Below are 19,414 nucleotides of genomic sequence, written 5' to 3' on the forward strand. Positions count from 1 at the left end.
GTTTCCAAAGGTAGCACTAACTTTAACCACTTGTTATTTATTGATAACAATGAAAAAATACCTGGGCTTCACCCCATGAGGCTGGTGACTATCAGGGATAAAGAGGATGTCCTGCAGCCAAAGGCCACTGAAGCAAGGTTCCCGAGGTCTTGCTACAGAAAGCGTCACCTGCCCAGGCTAACACATGGGCGGGATGAGCTGCATCCTCATGCAGGGAGCACAGTCCCCTCTGATCCGGGAAGCTGGAGACTAGGTTAAGGTGCAAAACAATTTTCCCCACAGACGGGACTTGGGTCATTCCAGTATGTCCTTCACACAGTCTAAACTGCACTGGAATCACCTGGTCATCTTGTTAAAATGCAGATTCTATTCTATACATTTGGGTCCATATTTCTATCAAGATCTGTCAAGTGATGCTGCTGGTCCACTGGCCACCTGCCGAGTAGCAGGATCCATAGCAGCCTAGGTCCTTTTTTTGTAGAGAAAATGGGAAAGAGAGGAGTAGACAGATAAGATGTGTGAGAAGAGGAAACCAGAGAAATAGAAAAGAAAGCAAAATGTCATGGGCAGAGAGTGAAAGAGAGACAAAAAAAAAAAACAAAAAAAACCCAGGAAATGTGATAATAAGGCCCTCCCAACATCTCTCCCTCCTGAGTGCCCCCATCAGGGTGGACATGAAGTCCTTGAATGGCCCCACCTACCAACCCAGGGGCTTCGGGGCTCAGTGCAGGGTAGTCTGAGAGCTGTCCTGATCAGACCAGCTCTTTCCCCGGCCACAGGCCATAGGATCTGAGATGACCCTCCGCCAGAGCCACATAAGTCAATGTGTTTCCTCAGATTTCTGAGCCAGTACTGGAAAAATGAATACCAGAAGCCAGTTCACAGAAGGCCCAAGGCCAGGCTGATTCTTAGTTACAACCATGCCAGAGACCCAGCTAAATCCTCCGCTTCTCAGTGCCATTGGATACCTAGACTGATTTGAGTTGATTATCTAGAGTTTATAGCAATACAGAAAGGAGGGAGAATATAGGGGGAAATGGAGAAAGAAGAGAGAAATGAGGAGAAAAATATTTAATGATAGATGAAAAAATAAAGAAAGAACAGAAGGATAGAAGAAAAGAGGGAGAAATAGGAGATGAGAGTGAAGCCAAAGTAATATAGAAGGAAAAACACCCTCCAGGAGGAAAGGTGCCATGGCTGAGCAGGGACCCAGTGGTCATGGGCCAGATGAACCTTGACAAAGGACACCAGTGCAGAGGAAGCTCTTAGCCATGGTCACCTGACAGGAGAGGGTGCATCGGTCTGGCTTTCATAGTCAGCCCACTGTTCCCACCACATGGAACTGAGAGGGAGAAGAAACAAAGTCAGGGCAGGCTGGTCGCCTGAGAAAGATAACTGGTCAAAGTCTGTGACAGAGCCCCAGGAAGACCTCATAGATGTCCAGGTAGGCAGTGATGGAGCTGGAGCCCTGACCTCCACCTGGAGTACCATCAGAGCTTTAGGCTGCCCACCCATGGACCTCTGCTGCCCACCAGGCACGCTCACAGACCACAGCCTCAGAGCAGGAGAGCGGATGGAGCCCACACCTCTCCCCAACCTGGTCCAGAAGCTTCCAGGGAACTCAGAGCTCACATTAGCCTATAGGTAAGAATTCTGATTCACAAGGACTGCCTCACAAAATTCTTGTCTGAATCCAAGAATCACAGTAGATTGATATGTGTTAGTTGATTTATTCTCAGGGGAAAGTAGAAAATAAACATTATTGGCAATTCCCTGGTGGTCCACTGGTTAAGAATCTGCCTGCCGATGCAGGGGACAAGGGTTTGATCCCTTGTCTGGGAAGATCCCAAATGCCAGGGAGCAACTAAGCCCATGTGTGCCACAACTACTGAGCCTGTGAGTCAGCGCTCGCAAGCCACAACCGCCGAGCCCACAGGCCAGCACTTATGAGAGCCCGAGGCTCACGCTGTGCAAGGAAGAGGAGCCCCTGCTCACCGCAACCAGAGAAAGCCCACGCAGCAATGAAGGCCCAGTGCAGCCAAAAATTAATAAATAAAATAATCAAAAAATAAATAAAATCAGTTAATTATAAAAAATAAAATAAACATTACTGAACTTTGCCAGTGATCTCTGGTCTGTTGTATTGCTCATTCCATGCCGTTCTATGACCCGCAGCATCCTAAGATTCTGGTCATGTTCTGATTTAGTTGGACTGAACTTGCAGCACATCTTTCAAGTCCTATGAATATTCAGTATCAAGCCTTGTCAAGCCACCTGGTTTCCCAATGGACTGATGTAAACCATGCTTCTTCACATAGTATAGGAAATGAGTCCCTTTTTCTCATCTTTTTTTCCCCAGTGATATCTCTTCCACTGAATTTCAAATGAGGACATTTACTCTGCACATCAAAAGAGTGTGTGTGTCCTGAGAAGTAGCGCACCACTTGGCAAGAAACGGCAATAATTTTACCCTCATTTAAGACACAGTCCTATATTTTATTTAAATAAATCCTTTTAGAGTGTATTTTACAGTTTTGAGTACTTAATTTCTTTGGTTATTTTCACACAGAAATCTAATTTAGCCAAGGAAGCAGTCACTCATCAATAAATATTAATGTGAAACATATAACCAGTAAAGAATATAATTTCTTTTTAAAAAAATCAATAGATTTGTATAACTAGCCTTCAGTGATTGGAGCTGAAGTCCTCAAATTCCTTAGTCAAAGATTTCAGGGCCAGCTATGTCTCAGTTTTATAATTTGGAGAATTTAGGGAAGAATATATTGTATTTCACATATTAATTAACATGCCATGGCAAACATATGGGAAAGCATATGGACAACTTGCCCAAAGCAACATAAGTAAAGACCTTTTGTCTTACTATCATCTAATGTCCATTTTAAATAAGAAATTAGGATAAAACTTTCCCCAGAGTTTTTGGAATTTGGAATTATAAATGAAACAGTTAACCTGTGTTAGTGGACAAAGTTTGCACAAACAGTAATAGATGCAAAAGAAGAAGGAAAGCCCTTTAAAAAATTCAGACTGGGATATGACCCAGCAATACCACTTCTGGGCATACACACCGAGGAAACCAGATCTGAAAGAGACACGTGGACCCCAATATTCATCGCAGCACTGTTTATAATAGCCAGGATATGGAAGCAACCTAGATGCCCATCAGCAGACGAATGGATAAGGAAGCTGTGGTACATATACACCATGGAATATTACTCAGCCATTAAAAAGAACTCATTTGAATCAGTTCTAATGAGATGGATGAAGCTGGAGGCCATTATACCGAGTGAAGTAAGCCAGAAAGATAAAGACCATTACAGTATACTAACACATATATATATGGAATTTAGAAAGATGGTAATGATAACCCTATATGCAAAACAGAAAAAGAGACACAGATGTACAGAACAGACTTTTGGACTCTGTGGGAGAAGGTGAGGGTGGGATGTTTCAAGAGAACAGCATCGAAACATGTATATTATCTATGGTGAAACAGATCACCAGCCCAGGTTGGATGCATGAGACAAGTGTTCGGGCCTGGTGTACTGGGAAGACCCAGAGGGATTGGGTAGAGAGGGAGGTGGGAGGGGGGATTGGGATGGGGAATACATGTAAATCCATGGCTGATTCATGTCAATGTATGACAAAAACCACTTCAATAATGTAAAGTAATTAGCCTTTCACTAATAAAAATAAATGAAAAAAAAAAATTAAGACAGGGAGAATATCCACAAAACTTTTACAGCCAGAGAAGGAGTGCTTGATTTGGACTTCTTCATTTTAACATGTAGAAGGAGGCCTAAGAAGAAAGCCTATACATGGTCTTTCTTCCGAGGGGTCAAGGTTGCCTCAGAGAGGCCACAAGCTGGGGACACTGCTGTGGATGAGAACTGCATTAGTGAGGACACAGCAGCAGCTTCTTATGGGGACCATCCATGAAACAGTACCTGTGAGCTCGTGCTCAGATACCCAGCAGCAAGACTCCATATGACTTTGGAAAACATCTTCAGATCCAATGAGAATGTGTTTGATAGGAAAGGATACCAAATGCGGAAAGAAAAAAAAACAGATGTGCAAATACATTAGGGTGGGCAGAATGGCCCCAAAGATGTCCAGACCCTAATGTCCGGAACTGTGAACATATGATTTTGCATGACAAAAGGGACTCTGCAGATGGGGTCAAGGTGAGGGAGACTGTCCTGGATTTCCCAAGCTGACCCAGTTTAACCACAGGAGCCCTTAAAGTAGAGAACTTTCTCCAGCCAGAAGAAGAAATCAGAGAGGTGAAGCAGAAAGAGAACAAGAACACAGGGAGATTTAAAGGCGAAAGGACTTGACCTGCTGCTGCAAGAGCAGGCCACACGGGAAGCACAAGGGAGGCAGGAGGCCTGTAGGAGCAAAGACCAGCCCCCAGCTAACAGCCTGCAGGGCTGCAGTCCTAGACGCACAGGGAAGTAAGTGAGCGTGCACACAGAGGAGTCAGCAGGGAGGTTCTGACTGCTACCATCTGAAAGGCCTGCATGCAAGGCTGGCCCATTCCCAGGATTCATGATAAGGATGGCTCACTGTGCCTAATGTTTTTAAAGTAACTGAAAGTATAATTCATAATTATCAAGTAAGACTTACTGCTGTCAATGCCAATTGTGAACAATGGGCCCCGAGTAAGAAGTGAATTCGCTCACCCATGATAATGAATGCTGAAGATGCAAGGATGAGCCCCTTTCCTAAAGGAACTAAAAATGCTAAGAGAGGAGAAACACCTGCGCTGGACGTTCAAGGACCAAGGGCTGCAAGCTGGGACAGCGGGCTGCAGAGAAGCACAAAGCATGGAGCTCAACAAAGGCAACCTACCCAGAAGAGAGAGTCCACTCACTCAATAACTCAGCAAACACTGGCCAACTCTCTGCTCAGACCCGGGCACCATGAAGTGCTGGGGACGCAGGCTGGGTACGCAGGTCTCTGTTTACACAAGTTCAGGAGTGGGAGGCAGGCCACCTCATCAGGCTTTCCTGTGTGGCACAATGCATAGGTCTAGGGGATCCTTCTGTCCTCACCTGCATGGTCTAGGATCAACAACGCCACCATTCTTGACCCTACTTCCACAGGGCACCTGATCATTAAACAAACTGACAGAAGGTGATACTTAGATGTGGTTCCGCTAGAACCTGATTAACTGAAAAATAAGAATTTTTACACTTTCTCAATCAAATGGAGTTGAAGGTGGCAAAAACACAAACCTAATTCATACAACTAAGAATAAGCAGGCACCCTGAAGGCTCAGACAGTAAAGAATCTGCCTGCAATGCAGGAGACAAGGGTTTGATCCCTGGGTCAGGAAGATCCTCTGGAGAAAGGAATGGCTACCCACTCCAATATTATTGCCTGGGAAATCCCATGGACAGAGGAGCCTGGCAGGCTACAGTCCATGGGCTTCAAAAGTTGGACATGACTGAGAAAATAAGCACAACCATTAGTTATCTAATTTTGAAAAATAATATGCAATTTTTAGCAAAGTTTCTCTTTATAAGTAGATGCTTCATTTAACTTTAACTTTATTCTTTAAAAAAAAAAAACTTTTTATTTCATATTGGAGTACAGCCAATTAGCAATGTTGTGATATTTCAGGTGGACAGTAAAGGACTCAGCCATAGATATACACATATCCTTTCGCCCCTAAACTACCCTCCCATCCAGGCTGTCACGTAATACTGAGCAAAGTTCCCTGTGCTATACAGTTAAACTTGTTTACTCGTAAATAATACTGATCTTAGGCCACCTGACCTGCCTCTCGAGAAATCTGTATGCAGGTCAAGAAGCAACAGTTAGAACTGGACATGGAACAACAGACTGGTTCCAAATAGGAAAAGGACTACGTCAAGGCTATATATTGTCACCCTGCTTATTTAACTTATATGCAGAGTACATCATGAGAAACGCTGGGCTGGATGAAGCACAAGCTGGAATCAAGATTGCTGGGAGAATATCAATAACCTCAGATATGCAGATGATACCACCATTATGGCAGAAAGTGAAGAGGAACTAAAAAGCCTCTTGATGAAAGTGAAAGAGGAAAGTGAAAAAGTTGACTTAAAGTCCAACATTCAGAAAACTAAGATCATGGCATCTGGTCCCATCACTTCATGGCAAATACATGGGGAAACAGTGGAAACAGTGACAGACTTCATTTTTGGGGGCTCCAAAATCACTACAAATGGTCACTGCAGCCATGAAATTAAAAGATGCTTACTCCTTGGAAAAGTTATGACCAACCTAGATAGTGTATTAAAAAGCAGAGACATTACTTTGTGGACAAACATCTGTCTAGTCAAGGCTACGGCTTTTCCAGTAGTCATGTATGGATGTGAGAGTTGGACTGTGAAGAAAGCTGAGTGCTGAAGAATTGATGTTTTTGAACTTTGGTGTTGGAGAAGACTGCTGAGAGTCCCTTGGACAGATTCAACCAGTCTATTCTAAAGGAAATCAGTCCTGAATATTCACTGGAAGAACTGATGCTGAAGCTGAAACTCCAATATTTTGGCCACCTGATGCGAAGAACTGACTCACTTGAAAAGACCCTGATGCTGGGAAAAATTGAAGGTGGGAGGATAAGGGGATGACAGAGGATGAGATGCCATCACCAACTCAATGGACATGAGTTTGAGTAAACTCCAGAAGTTGGTGATGGGCAGGAGGGACTGGCACGCTGCAGTCAATGGGGCTGCATAGAGTTGGACACGACTGAGTGACTGAACTGAACTGACTCTGTTTTGGACTTGGTGCTCTTAGGATTAGCACAACACTAATAACTGCTCCCAATCACATACATGGCAACTGCTTGTTTAGAAACTTTGTCAGGCAGCCCTAAAAACACTCACAAATTCCTTCCCATTTTATTATTTTAATTAATGTTAGATAATTAACGAATTCTTCTTGATTCAATTTACATCAACGTTTACTGACAAACCTAATAATAAGCACTCCAGAGACAAAAAAATTAAGTAGACAATCTATTAGGTCTTAACATAACATTGGTGTCTAAGGAAACTCAAAAGAGGGCAATTTGTTACCCAAGAAATATTATCACTTTGTTGCCTATTAGCCTTATTGATAATGGATTTTTAGCTGACATTTTTCCTCTTACCATGACAATTCAGAAAAAAAAAAAAAATTAAGTTACACAACATCCTTAGACTAAGTTAAATGGAAGACACACCGTATATATTTTATTGTGGTAAAATATATACAACGTAACATTTAGCCCTTTAGACATTTTGAAATGCACAATTCTAGACATTAACATTCACACTGTTGTGCAGCCATGACCACCACCCATTTCCAGAACTTTTCATCTTCTCAAACTGAAACCCTGTCCTCATTAAACACTAACAGTTCATTCCTTGCTCCTCCAAATTCCTAAATTACATTTTTAATAAAAAGAAAAAAAGTAATTTTGTCTCCATTTGACAAAGCTTCTTCAGGCCACCCCCCCACCCCCAGTTGGTTGCCCCATCACTCAATTGTAAACCTTGGGCAGATCTTTACAACACTCTACTTTTGAAGCTTTTCACTTGGAGCAAACTGTGATTTAAAGATATGAAACCCTAACTATGTAGTCAATTACATATATTTTAAAATTTCAGAAGTTAAGCAAACAAAACCTAATTCTTCTAAAAGGAGCATGAGTATGTGATCAGAATAGAAACTATGTCTCTGGTGTAAATTAAAGTAGTTATGATTCAAAGAATTCTAACCATATATTGTCCATAAATTGCAAGAAGCCACATGGTGCTCAAGTTCCTGTTGGAGCAGGAATTCAACACATGCCTCAAGAAGTCTTTCACAGAACACTCTCCATTACATCAATCTTTAAATGTTCTGAGTCTTTTAGAAATTTCAATTTATCAAAGGGCACAGAAAAAAAATGAATATGCTTTAATTAAAAAATGATCAGGCAATATAAATTACTGTACCTGATATTAAACAAAAATAAAGTGAGTTGTACGTGATTTATTTAAACCTTAGACTACACACTGTTTAAAGAAATAATGGGAAGACATTTCCCCTACATTGTTTTACCTTTTACTTATTTCATAAATTATACAGAGACAGTGTATTCTAAAATGTCACATGTGCCTTACATTCCGTGGGAATATTTTTGAGTTAATTTAGGAGGCTCTGTTTCTGTACTTGGCCTGACACATGGGCAGCAAAATGTTGTAACTGGCATAGCTCATACTCTGACAGACTGCTTTTCAATAGACGCACATACCCGGATGCTCTCCTCTCGGCGATACTGCTTCCAGCTCCTCCCGCTGTCACTGAACATCAGGAGGTAGCTGGTCACCCAGTCGGAGCTCCCATATCCTCCCTGGGTGGCCACGGCTGTGACCTCCATTCTCTCTCCAAGGTCAATCTGCAGCCACTGGTATTGATTTGACACAAGAGGCGACCAGCCACCAGCTCCTTTTTGTGGGGAATTAAAAAAAAGAAAAATGATAAAGATGGAGAAATCTTTGAAATTTTTATTAACATGGAAGAATAGTATCATAAATGAAATTTATAAAAATCATAGTTTCAAATTCTTCCTTATATAATGCCTCATAATTACACACACTTATACAAACAAAAAGTAAAAACACAAGTTAAGTGTAAATGAATGAAGCTTTTATTAACTGGATTGTCTGTAGCCCCTGACTCTTTGGAGTTTGGGGGTCCCACTCACTGAAAGTGCTTAATATAACAGGTGTACAACAGGCCATCACATCAGTGCTAGGATCTAGTGTGTTCATTGGCTTTAATGCATGACTTGCCCTCTGTTGGCCATAAGGAGAATACCCAGACCATGGCAGAATTAGAAAACCTTAACTCTGGATTCCTAACACAAGGAACTATAGTGTTGAGAACTGGGATAACAAAGATGGTTATGGCATAGCCCTGCATTCAAGGTGCTCATGGACTCATAATAGAGAGAACTTGAGAACAATTCAGAGAATAACTTGAAAGACAACATGGGAGTGGTGAAGATGAAATTAATTTCTGTGCGGGGAGTGAGAGTTCTGGACAGGCAGGAGGTAGGATGAGTGAGGATCCAGAGGAGGCTAATGATAAGGAGTTTCTTGCGTGCTGATGAAAATAGGTGCAGAGTAGAAATCACTGTGCTTTGTTTTTTCCAGTGCTGGTAAGAAACCAAAGAGTCACAGATTTCTGAGAATGTATTATTGGTATATTTTGTTCTTCCATTTATTGGAAACATGAGCTTTTAACTTGGATTTAGATATCATATTATAACATGCTTTGTTCATTTAAATTATTATGCAATATAAAATTGGGAAATAGACCTGAAATGCATTCTAGAACTGATATTTTGCTAATTATCCATGTCTAGAAAACACAGTGTCATGTAAACAATCCCTAACATGAAAAAAGTAGCTTTAGAAAAATTTTCCCATTATTCTTACACCTAATTTGAGACTCTCATAACAAAGTCTGATCCTGTAGGTAACATATATTATCTTCGTATTAAGGGCAATTATTAACATCCGCACCCCATTTACTAAAACTGTTATGACAGTGCACATCAGGAGAGGTGTGACATGGTTATAGGACAGCTCGAAGGGAAATGGAAGTGGGGTACTTACATCAGTGTATGGGGCTGTGACCAGCAAGTCACCAGCAAGTGGACACATCTATCACTTCACTACGTCCTCTTTTAATTGCACTGCATGTATAACTCTTAGTTAAGTCTAAAGCTTACAGATTCTTTCTGAGACTTCCTCATTTCCTGTAGTAAATCTTTGTTCCAATATTATAAATTTTCTTCTCACTGTGTCACAAGCACAATATCTTTTCCTTTGATCCAGAATCTATAATATGCCACATTTTTGGTTGTTCTGTAATACATTTTTTAACTTTCTATTTTGAAATAATTTCAGATTTGCAAAAGAGTTGCAAAGATGGGTAAGGAATTCCTGTCTACTTTTTACCTAATGTCTCCTAATGTTAATTTCTGACATCACCATGGCACTTTGATCAAAACTAAGCTATGAACAGTGGTACAAGGTTAAAGAAATGATAAACTTTATTTCGATGTCTCCGATTTTTCTACTAACTCACTTTTTCTGTTCCAGGATCCTGTGTTGCATTTAGTCACCGTATCTCCTTAGTGTTCTACAACCTGTGAAAGTTTCTCAATCTTTCTTTGTCTTTAATTGCAGGGCTGATCATCACCCAACACCTTCCTGCTAATTCTACTCATTTGTGCCAAGGTCCCAACTAATATCTGATGAAAGAGAAGTCCCTCTGAGTTCTAGCTGTGGGTTAACTAATAGTCCCAAGTAACATTACCCAGCAAATGCCTATAATTTTGTAACCAAAATAAGTCAAATATTAGGTGTTGGCATTTAGCTGTCATTTTAACTTAGAGGTTCTACTTACAAAATTTTATATGAATCCTTTTAAATCTCTGAGAAACTATTAAATGTCCTGTATTCTGACTTATATTAGTATCAAAGGATGTACTGATGATACGCTTTTTTCAAAAACTTCACAATCTTTCTGTGTCATTTGTATCTCTGTTGAAGTCAGGAAGTATCACTAACATGTTATGAGTACCACATGTACAGAAGCAGAACAGACTGAAAAGTACCAGCATGTTGCCCGCGTGCTGCCTTGGGACCAGCCTCTCACAGACACATCTACGTCTCTGTCAACCGGTCTTCAACATCTGCAGGTAATTGACCCTGAACAATTCATATCCCTTACCTGTGGTGAGGAGGTGCTACTGGTATGCAAATGAAGCTATTTGATTAAGTAGGTACTCTGCTAAAGTAATGAAACTGCAGAGTCCCCTGTGCCGAGGGGCAATTCATTTCCCTTAGATAACACAGCCATGGGGTAATCCCCAGACACCTGCTGGGGGATGATATGAGCTACTGTGCTTTGCTCATTCACAGAGTCCACCACGGTGACTGCCTCTTTTACTAATGACTGGGGAAAGTGGGAAATACACAAATATCACCTGAACACAATTAGGGGGTCCCGAACAGCCTTACTGACCGGTAGAGCTGAATCAATGTTCTGCAGTAAATGAGATAAACGAGAGACAATGCAGGAGCCGAAACTTCTCACAAGCATGGGGTGTGCTAAGGACCCTCCCAGGTGCTCCAAGTGTTACTTGACACACACCCTGCAAGTAAGACTGGTGTTACAGTCTCTGCTTTGCAAAGAAGAAACAACCATTTTAGGTTCTGAGGAGGGTGTTTAATTAAAGCTTAGGTCCCTTTTCATTCTCTACCCCTTCTAAGAACATACCTCTGTGATTTGTCAGTTGTTCAGTATTGTTTGTTTATTGATAGCCAGACTGTATTTAATATTGCTATACTGGCAGACATGGACTTCTCAGGTAGTTCAGTGGTGAAGAATCCCCCTGCCAACGCTGGAGGTGCAGGTTCAATCCCTGAGTCTGGAAGATCCCCTGGAGAAGGAAACGGCAATCCGCTCCAGTATTCTTGCCTGGGAAATCCCATGGACAAAGAAGCCTGGCAGGCTATAGTCCATGGGGTCCCAAAGAGTTGAACAAGACTCAGGGACTAAAACAGCAAACAATTTGCAGATATATTGGAAGGTTTGTCTCCACTTACTCCTGTGGGACTGCTTCCCCCACCTTTGGTCGGCTCAGACACAGGCAGTGACTTGTGTCTTTGGAGGAGAGGAAAGGTTGAACAGGAAACTCTCAGCTGGGGCCTTAATTATCCTGGTCACTGACCACAAAGACAATGACCCCTGCTCCTGCTGACCATGGGGCATGAACTGTCATAAAGACTGTCAGCTTTGTGCTGAGAGGGAAATTACCCAGAGCTGAAAAGAAAAATAATTTCAAGCCTTCCTCAACTTTCAACAAGATTCAGAGCAGAGAGATACCCAAGCGACCAATGTCAAATGGGTTAATTTGAAGTGAAGAGACCCACCCATCTCCAGGGCATCTATATGTCAAGTAAGTAAATGGCTAAATTGAAACTGTCACCAAGGGAAGTTTCCCTTCAAGATCTCCATTGCATTATCTCAAATGAATCTTATAAAGCTCTGTGTGTTTTTTTCCTCACTTAAATGCATCTTAATTAACAGAAGAGGCTTCCCTGGTGACTCAGATGGACCCAGGCTTGATCTCTGGGTCATGAATATTCCCTGGAGAAGGGAATGGCTACCCACTTCAGTGTTCTTGCCTGGAGAATTCCATGGACACAGGAGCCTGGTGGGCTATGGTTTTTCCAGTAGTCACGTATGGATGTGAGACCATAAAGAAGGCTGAGTGCTGAAGAATTGATGCCTCTGAATTGTGGTGCTGGAGAAGTCTTTTGAGAGTCCCTTGGACTGCAAGGAGATCAAACCAGTCAATCCTAAAGGAAACCAACTCTTAATAGTCATTGGAAGGACTGATGCTGAAGCTGAAGCTCCAATACTTTGGACACCTGACGTGAAAAGCCGACTCACTGGAGAAGACCCTGATGCTGGGAAAGATTGAAGGCAAAAGGATAAGGGGAAAGCAGAGTATGAGATGGTTGGATAGCATTACTGAGTCAATGGACATGAATCTGAGCAAACTCCAGGAGATAGTGAAGGACAAGAAAGTCTGGTGTACTGCAGTCCATGGGATCATAAAGAGTCAGACACAATTTAACAACTGAACAACAACAGCAAATTCACAGGAGACATATTACTGATTCCAGCTGGGTCTGGGTGAGTAGGGAGAGGATGAGAGAAGCAGGAATGACAGATGTTCCAGGAAAGAGGGGCTGATGGGTGGGCAGGCCCTGGGGATGCTCTCTGACCTGCCTGCTCAGAGATCTCTGGGCTTTAAACACTGATGTTTTTGTCACAACCCCACCTACAGTGCTGAGGAAAATTTAAGCATTTGCTCCAGCTCTGATTTTTTAAGAAGCAGTTTCAACTAGCTACATATATCATTCCTGACTATCAAGATGTAGAGAAAATACAGAAACTTTGCCTCTGGGGCCTGTCTAGGTAACCTCTGATCCCCTTTCTGCTGTACTCCCAGCAATCTGCTAGCAGCCTGAGCAGGAAAGAACATACTGTTTTCCAAAAAGTGTATCCATAAGGGGGAAAAAAAAATCACACAACAGCCTAGTAAAACACGCTCCTGTACTAAATGCAAACATACCCTGTAATGGCTTTGTAAGAAAACAATTCAAAATGAAATTAAAAAGTGTATACTGATTAATTTGTGATTTCAGTTAAATGCCAGTAATATTAAGGGGGGAAAAACACAGTGTGACTGTTAACCTGTGACTCTCTGAAGTTCTGTCTGAAGCATCCCAAGGGACAACTTTCAATGCCTGTGGCATTTAACATTCACTGCTGCAGCTCTTTCTGCATAAAATAAAGAAAAATCCGTTGCTACCCTTTGTTTTGTTTTGCTTCTCATATACAGTAATGTTAAGTAGGGAGTTAGGCATTAGCAACAAGGGATGGCCTAGCCTAAAGGGATGCAAGTTGATCTCTAAATCTCACCCCAGACATGCCCAGTAAAACTCACAGATATGCTACAAAAATAACCACAGAGATTTTTCCAACTGCTGCACCAGCACTCTAGGCACACAGTGGATGAAAACTAACCCCAGGGCCTTCTCCAGGTCCAGCACACAGTGCCCTTGATGCACAGATGTGTCCTCAAGGAACCTTAGGCAGCCAAGGGCCCATTAAGGGCTCATAAATATTCTATACATATACCCATCTGATTATAACAGACTAAATTATGGGAAAGTCATGTGCAATAAAGCCTACTGTTATGTAACTTGCAACTGTCAGCCAGCCTTGAGCATACATTTATTTGCATTCCTTTTCCTGATTGGTGGCTGGTACAAGCCCTACCTCACACAGGGCAGAACCAAGAGGAGAAGATGGGAAGGATTAAAAAGGGAAAGTTAAGAGGGATCTGGCCACTCCTTCAGGGTCAGGTACTCCCTCTTCTCAGGAGTGTACTATTCATCGTTCATAAAAGATCTGTCTGCTTGAGCTGTAACTGAGCTGTAAACCAGTCTGTTGTTTCAAATTATTGCCACAAGACAGGAGCCTGAGATATCCTGCCTGCCTGAGCTGTAATTAGTCCATCCTTCCAAATCTTTGTAAACCAACCTGACACTCCTAACCAAGTGTTAGAAAACATACACTAGAGAGGCAATCAGAGTTGAGTTGATTTTTAGCTTTTCAGTTTTTATTTGTTTGAAGTTCTGTACTGACAAGACTATAAGATGATTTTGCTAATTTCCTATCTTAGAGATAAAATGAGAATTGCCCAGCAAGCCTATAAACCATCCAAACACGTAGTACTTCATTATGACTAAATAACATGTATGACAGAGCTCATTTGTCCATCTCCTGTGAAATCTTCATGTTTACCAAACGTGCAGCTCTGAGATCTGGTCTGATTCTATAAAAGCATCATTGTGCATCTTTCAGAGGGCCCCTGAGTTACTTAGAACAGATATGAGTTCAGATCATTCATGGGATCACTCAGAATAGGCATCATTTCCCTCTGATGTGTAAAGAACAGTGGGGAGTCCAGGATGCCCAGAAGGCCAGGAGGCCAGGCACTCTATTCCAAGGCCCTCACCACTTCCCACAGATACACCATTACACTTCTTAAGTCAATGGCTCCTTTTTCAATTAAATACAGTATAGGATCATGTCAGGGAAATAACCATGATAACTAAATTAGCCATCCATACTTCACTGCTCACTCAGCCAGAAGCCTCTGGAAAAAGTTCCATTGATGGTATAAGTTACATTTTCTTTAGTGATGTTATTTAGCTGAATTCATTACACTTTGTAAGCACACTGTGAAAGCCTTGGATAAAAAGTATGTACCGACAACCTGTTATATAAAAGAGTAGTAAAGTGAGACTCCAAAAAGGATGAGATCTAAGCATCATAAAATGCAAATACAACTGATAAAGGAGCATTTTTTTTTTCCAGGGAGTTGGCATTCATCCCCAGTAAAGTATGGAACTATTATCTGTCAGGGTGAAGCCCCTCCGCTGGATTTCCTTGAAGGGAACACAGCAACAAGGGAGGATTCCACTGAAAAAATCACACTGTAGAGAGAACAGGGAACACCTGAAATACCATCTTTCAGTCAGCAACTAGTTCAGAAGCTCCTCATTATGTTCAGAGCAAAGGCAGGAGCAGCTGACAAAAGATATTCCAGCAGCTGGAATACTGAGATATTCCAGCAGCCTTAGTCACTGGCTATAGTCTTCCTGGACCAGTTTCCATGTCACCAATTAAACTAGCAATTCAGGGTTCCTCTGTGCTTTAACATGGAACTCTTGTATCTTGAGTGATACCAGATGCCTCATGAACGGTTTCTAATTGAACCTCACCCCTTTGGCAGGATTGAAGACCACCTCAATTGGGATGTCTTTCCTCATGACTCCAAAAAAGAAAAAAGGGATATCCCCACAAGAAACAATGGAATTACATTGTATGAGTAAAGCAGTATGAGGTGATGGGGCAAAACATATCTTCATAGGGATGCCAAAATTAAAAGTGGAGTAAACAATGACATCATGTTGTATGTCAGGATGGTGATGGTTTACTCACTAAGCCATGTCTGACTCTTGCAACTCCGTGAACTGCAGCCCACCAGGCTCCTCTGTCCATGGGATTTCGCAGGCAAGAATACTGGAGTGGGTGGCCATTCCCTTCTCCAGGGGATCTTCCTGATCCAGGGATTGAACCTGGGTCTCCTGCATTGCAGGCAGATTCTTTACTGACTAAGCCCCTAGCCCTCATTCATGTCAAGGACACATACTGTTAAGTAAATGACTTTCATGAACATTTCTGTATATTACACACAACATAAAAGTGGATTACTTTGGGGGGAAAAAAATCAGCTGAATTTGCTAGACAACCATTTTAGAATTTGGATAGTGCTTAGAGGAGCTTCTATATACCTTTGGGGAAGTTGTCAAGTACGTCATAGGTAGTATTTACTCTTGGGAAAATACCATGGCAAAATTATTGCCACCTTCAGATACTTACTTTTCAGATTACAAACACAGACATAATTTTGCAAAGATAATCCATTGTGTTTTTCACTCCTCTCTCCACCAAATCCTGTTAGCCAGTGATCAGTATCCCCTTAAGCCCTAGAGAAGCCACAGAGGACAAAGACCAACTCAGAAAACAGGAAGCAGTAGGTGTGGTGTCGCCCCCTTTGTCAGGAAGAAGAGATGGAAGCCCAGAGGATTGTGGGAAAGAGGGGAAATGGAGGAAGGGTGAAAGGTCGTGGGAGACGTGATTCAGACGCCTTGCTCAGGAATGAAGTCCCAGGGGGACAAAGAGAGTGAGAGGAATAAACAAGCAGAGGAGAGGCTTTCTGGGGGCCCGTGTGGAGTTTGGGGAGATCATCGTGTAGGGGGTGGGCAGTCATTACTAACAGTCTCCAACAGTTTCCGGATTTCTCCCTTCCAGGCCCAGGCAGGATTGCGCTTTCCCGCCCCCTGGTGGCTGAGAGGGGCTACGTGACCACCGCTGGCCGCAAGTTGAGTGGAAGCCATAGGTCACTTCTGGACAGGACGAAGTCATTCACAGGATTCCCTGCCGCCCCCCACCCCCCACATAGTGACCCAGAATTCCCCACAGGCCACCAAAAGGGGGCATAGAAGTTAAATGAGAGTCTGACTGGATCTGAACAGGTTAACTTGACAAAGACAAGTTAAACCTGTAATCAAGGTAACTCAGGCTGGAAACCAAATGAGACTCAAGGTCAGGCTTCAGGGAGGCAAGGAGTGACACCAGACAGATTCCTAAAGGGACAGTGGCTTATTCCCTGGGAACATGATCTTATCAAGAGGTATATCTGCCACAGGTTTCAGGAATGGGTGCCCAGTAACCCCCAGAATTAAGAGCAGACAAACGTCCCTCAGCAGATAACAAGGAGCTGAGACCCCAGCATGGGGCACCCCTCCTACTGTTCAGCTCCATGAGGCAGGAGCCTGTCTGTAAACCCAAATACTGTCTTGGACAGAAGTAAGAGCAAGGAACTCTGAGCATCCCTGGAAGATGTTCTTCTGTTCAAAAGAGGCTATGAATCCAAAAGAGACAGGATTGCCTTATTTTGGGGGTAGTTCTATAATTTGGGCTACATGATAGACACAAACAACAACACTGTCTCCCTGGAGGTTGTTGACGACACTGAAAACATGCTTGGTTTGTCCTGGTTTGTATCATCTAGTGCCTTAGGCTCTTTGGGAAAACAGAAGACTCTAGACCTTGAAAAGGACCACTGAAGAATCAGAAAAGATGAGTTCTGTGCAATTCCATATGACAACTCTATGGCCTGGTCTACACAAACTCTGGGATTTGATGGTTTCTCCTCCCACATGCTACGAACATGCATTTTATTATTTTATTTATTTATTTGGCCTTGCTCCATGGCATGTGAGATCTTGGTTCCCTGACCAGGGACTGAACCTAAGTCCCTTGTATTGGAAGCACGAGTCAACCATTGGATCCCAAGGAAGTCCCTACAATAGTGCATTTTAGAGGAGCTATGATTTAATAAAGTTACATGGTTGTCAGGACAGTGCTGCCCAGGCTTTAGTATGTGGGTGTACAGATGCTGTTACACTTGGCTTATTCATTGCACTCAACAACCACAGTGCGTCTACAGGATCACTTGTTTAAAACACAATAACAACAGAAAAAAAGTGGCTTCAAGAAAAAATGTGTATTGGCCTTAAATGGTCTAAAAATTTTTAGAAGCACAGACAAACAGAATGCAAAATCTGACATCCAGAGACAAAAGTTTCCCAGTACATTCATATATGTATAAAAATTTAATTCATAAGCTCTTTTATGGCAATTTGTAATGCTCAGACTAGTATTTGGGAATACTGACCAGGTCTACCAGGTTTCTAGCCTGTGAATAAATGATAGGAATATTTGAGAACTATGATACTATGAAAAAATATGAGGGGAAAGTTAATTATTATAAGATTTGCATCAGAAATCTTTGATATAATATTCTGATTTATATCAGGAATTAACATACTTTTAGACATTTTAAATTATTATTCACTTTCCCTTATTTTTTAACTTTGTTAAAACAAAGAATGAATTTTATATCATATCTTATTTGGGATACTGCAGATCGAAATAATCAGGCATTGCAGGTTATAAGAAAATGTTCACTATCTAATGCCCAAGTCTAAGCATTTTCCCCTAATGTAATCATACATATTTATTTTCTGCTAAAACCTATAGCATTAACTTGTACTAGTAAATGTACTTCCTAACTTGAAAAATAAGTATCTTAAAACTGAGAATAGTTCTAAAATTCTTAGTCATTCACTGTATTGGAATTTCAGACAAAAATCTTTCTTGGCTCCACCAAAATATATGTCTATTTTGAGGAAACGGGACCAATGTCTCAGTATGAGAAGGTGAAGAATTACAAAGAGAAAAGAAGACATCCAGTCATTTCAGCTTGTTTCCATCTACTTCCTGTTGGCAATATACAAACAGCAATCTGAAATGTCATTTTTGATCAAGCTAAATTTGAAGCAATCTCATTTGCGCTGTCACTGATGAGTGGCTTGCTGCAGTAGAGTGCATGAATTTCAGCATCTGGGCCATGAATAGAGTGGTTCCTCTTTCTGGGAATGACAGTTTATGCAAGCATTTTGGAAAAACAAAAAAGAACATTATACCATGCAGGGCCCTTTGGGGCTCCTGGGCACAACTTTCTATGTCCCTCATTTCTTTGATTACAGGAACAGCCTTCATTCAGCCTCTATGACCTCCCCTGAGTTCCAACGGGCAGATTCAGGCAGTTGTTAATTAGGGAAGGGAGGGATGTGAGACCAGGAAGAAAGTCAAGAGCAGCCTTTGGACAAGGTCCTGTTTCCCTATCAACAGATACACACAACAATATCTTTGAGCTATTTTGCAGATGTTGAAGCTGCCTGGAGGTGGGAGAAGTTAACGATTAATGACAGTATGCTGCCCACAAGCCTGGAGACCCCAGGCCAGTTGGACCTGAAGGTTGACTCCATTTACCTCACCACCAAACCATCAGAAGAACATCCATGAGCTGATCACATCCTCTTTGAACAACTGGTATAAAAACTCTCATTATCTCTCCGAAGTGTGGACACATGATTTAAAAAGCATTAGTCCCACTGTGGCCTCTTTTGCCTGGCAACGTAATAAAGCTATCCTTTACCACTTCACCCCAAACTCTGCCTCTTAGACTCAACTCAGCACCAGTGTACAGAGAAGCTGAGCCATCAGCCTCAAACAAAATGTGTGTGTGATGCTGTGCTTAGTCGTCCAGTTGGGTCTGACTCTGGGACCTCATGGACTATAGCCTGCC

The 19,414-nt window shown here is 42.0% G+C and overlaps 1 protein-coding gene across 1 annotated transcript in view; it reads right to left on the reverse strand.

Annotated features, from left to right (window-relative positions):
- LOC136151439 (contactin-associated protein-like 3) overlaps positions 1–8,428 on the reverse strand; it is a 160,525-nt gene extending 152,097 nt beyond the window's left edge. Inside the window, exon 1 of the mRNA XM_065912556.1 lies at positions 8,288–8,428. Within this exon, the coding sequence (XP_065768628.1) occupies positions 8,288–8,413 (126 nt within the window). The 5' untranslated portion in view covers positions 8,414–8,428. The remainder of the gene's footprint in view (positions 1–8,287) is intronic.
- Positions 8,429–19,414: the final 10,986 nt, after the last annotated feature.

This window comes from Muntiacus reevesi, chromosome 20, assembly GCF_963930625.1.
Source record: "Muntiacus reevesi chromosome 20, mMunRee1.1, whole genome shotgun sequence".
Taxonomy (NCBI): Eukaryota; Metazoa; Chordata; class Mammalia; order Artiodactyla; family Cervidae; genus Muntiacus; species Muntiacus reevesi.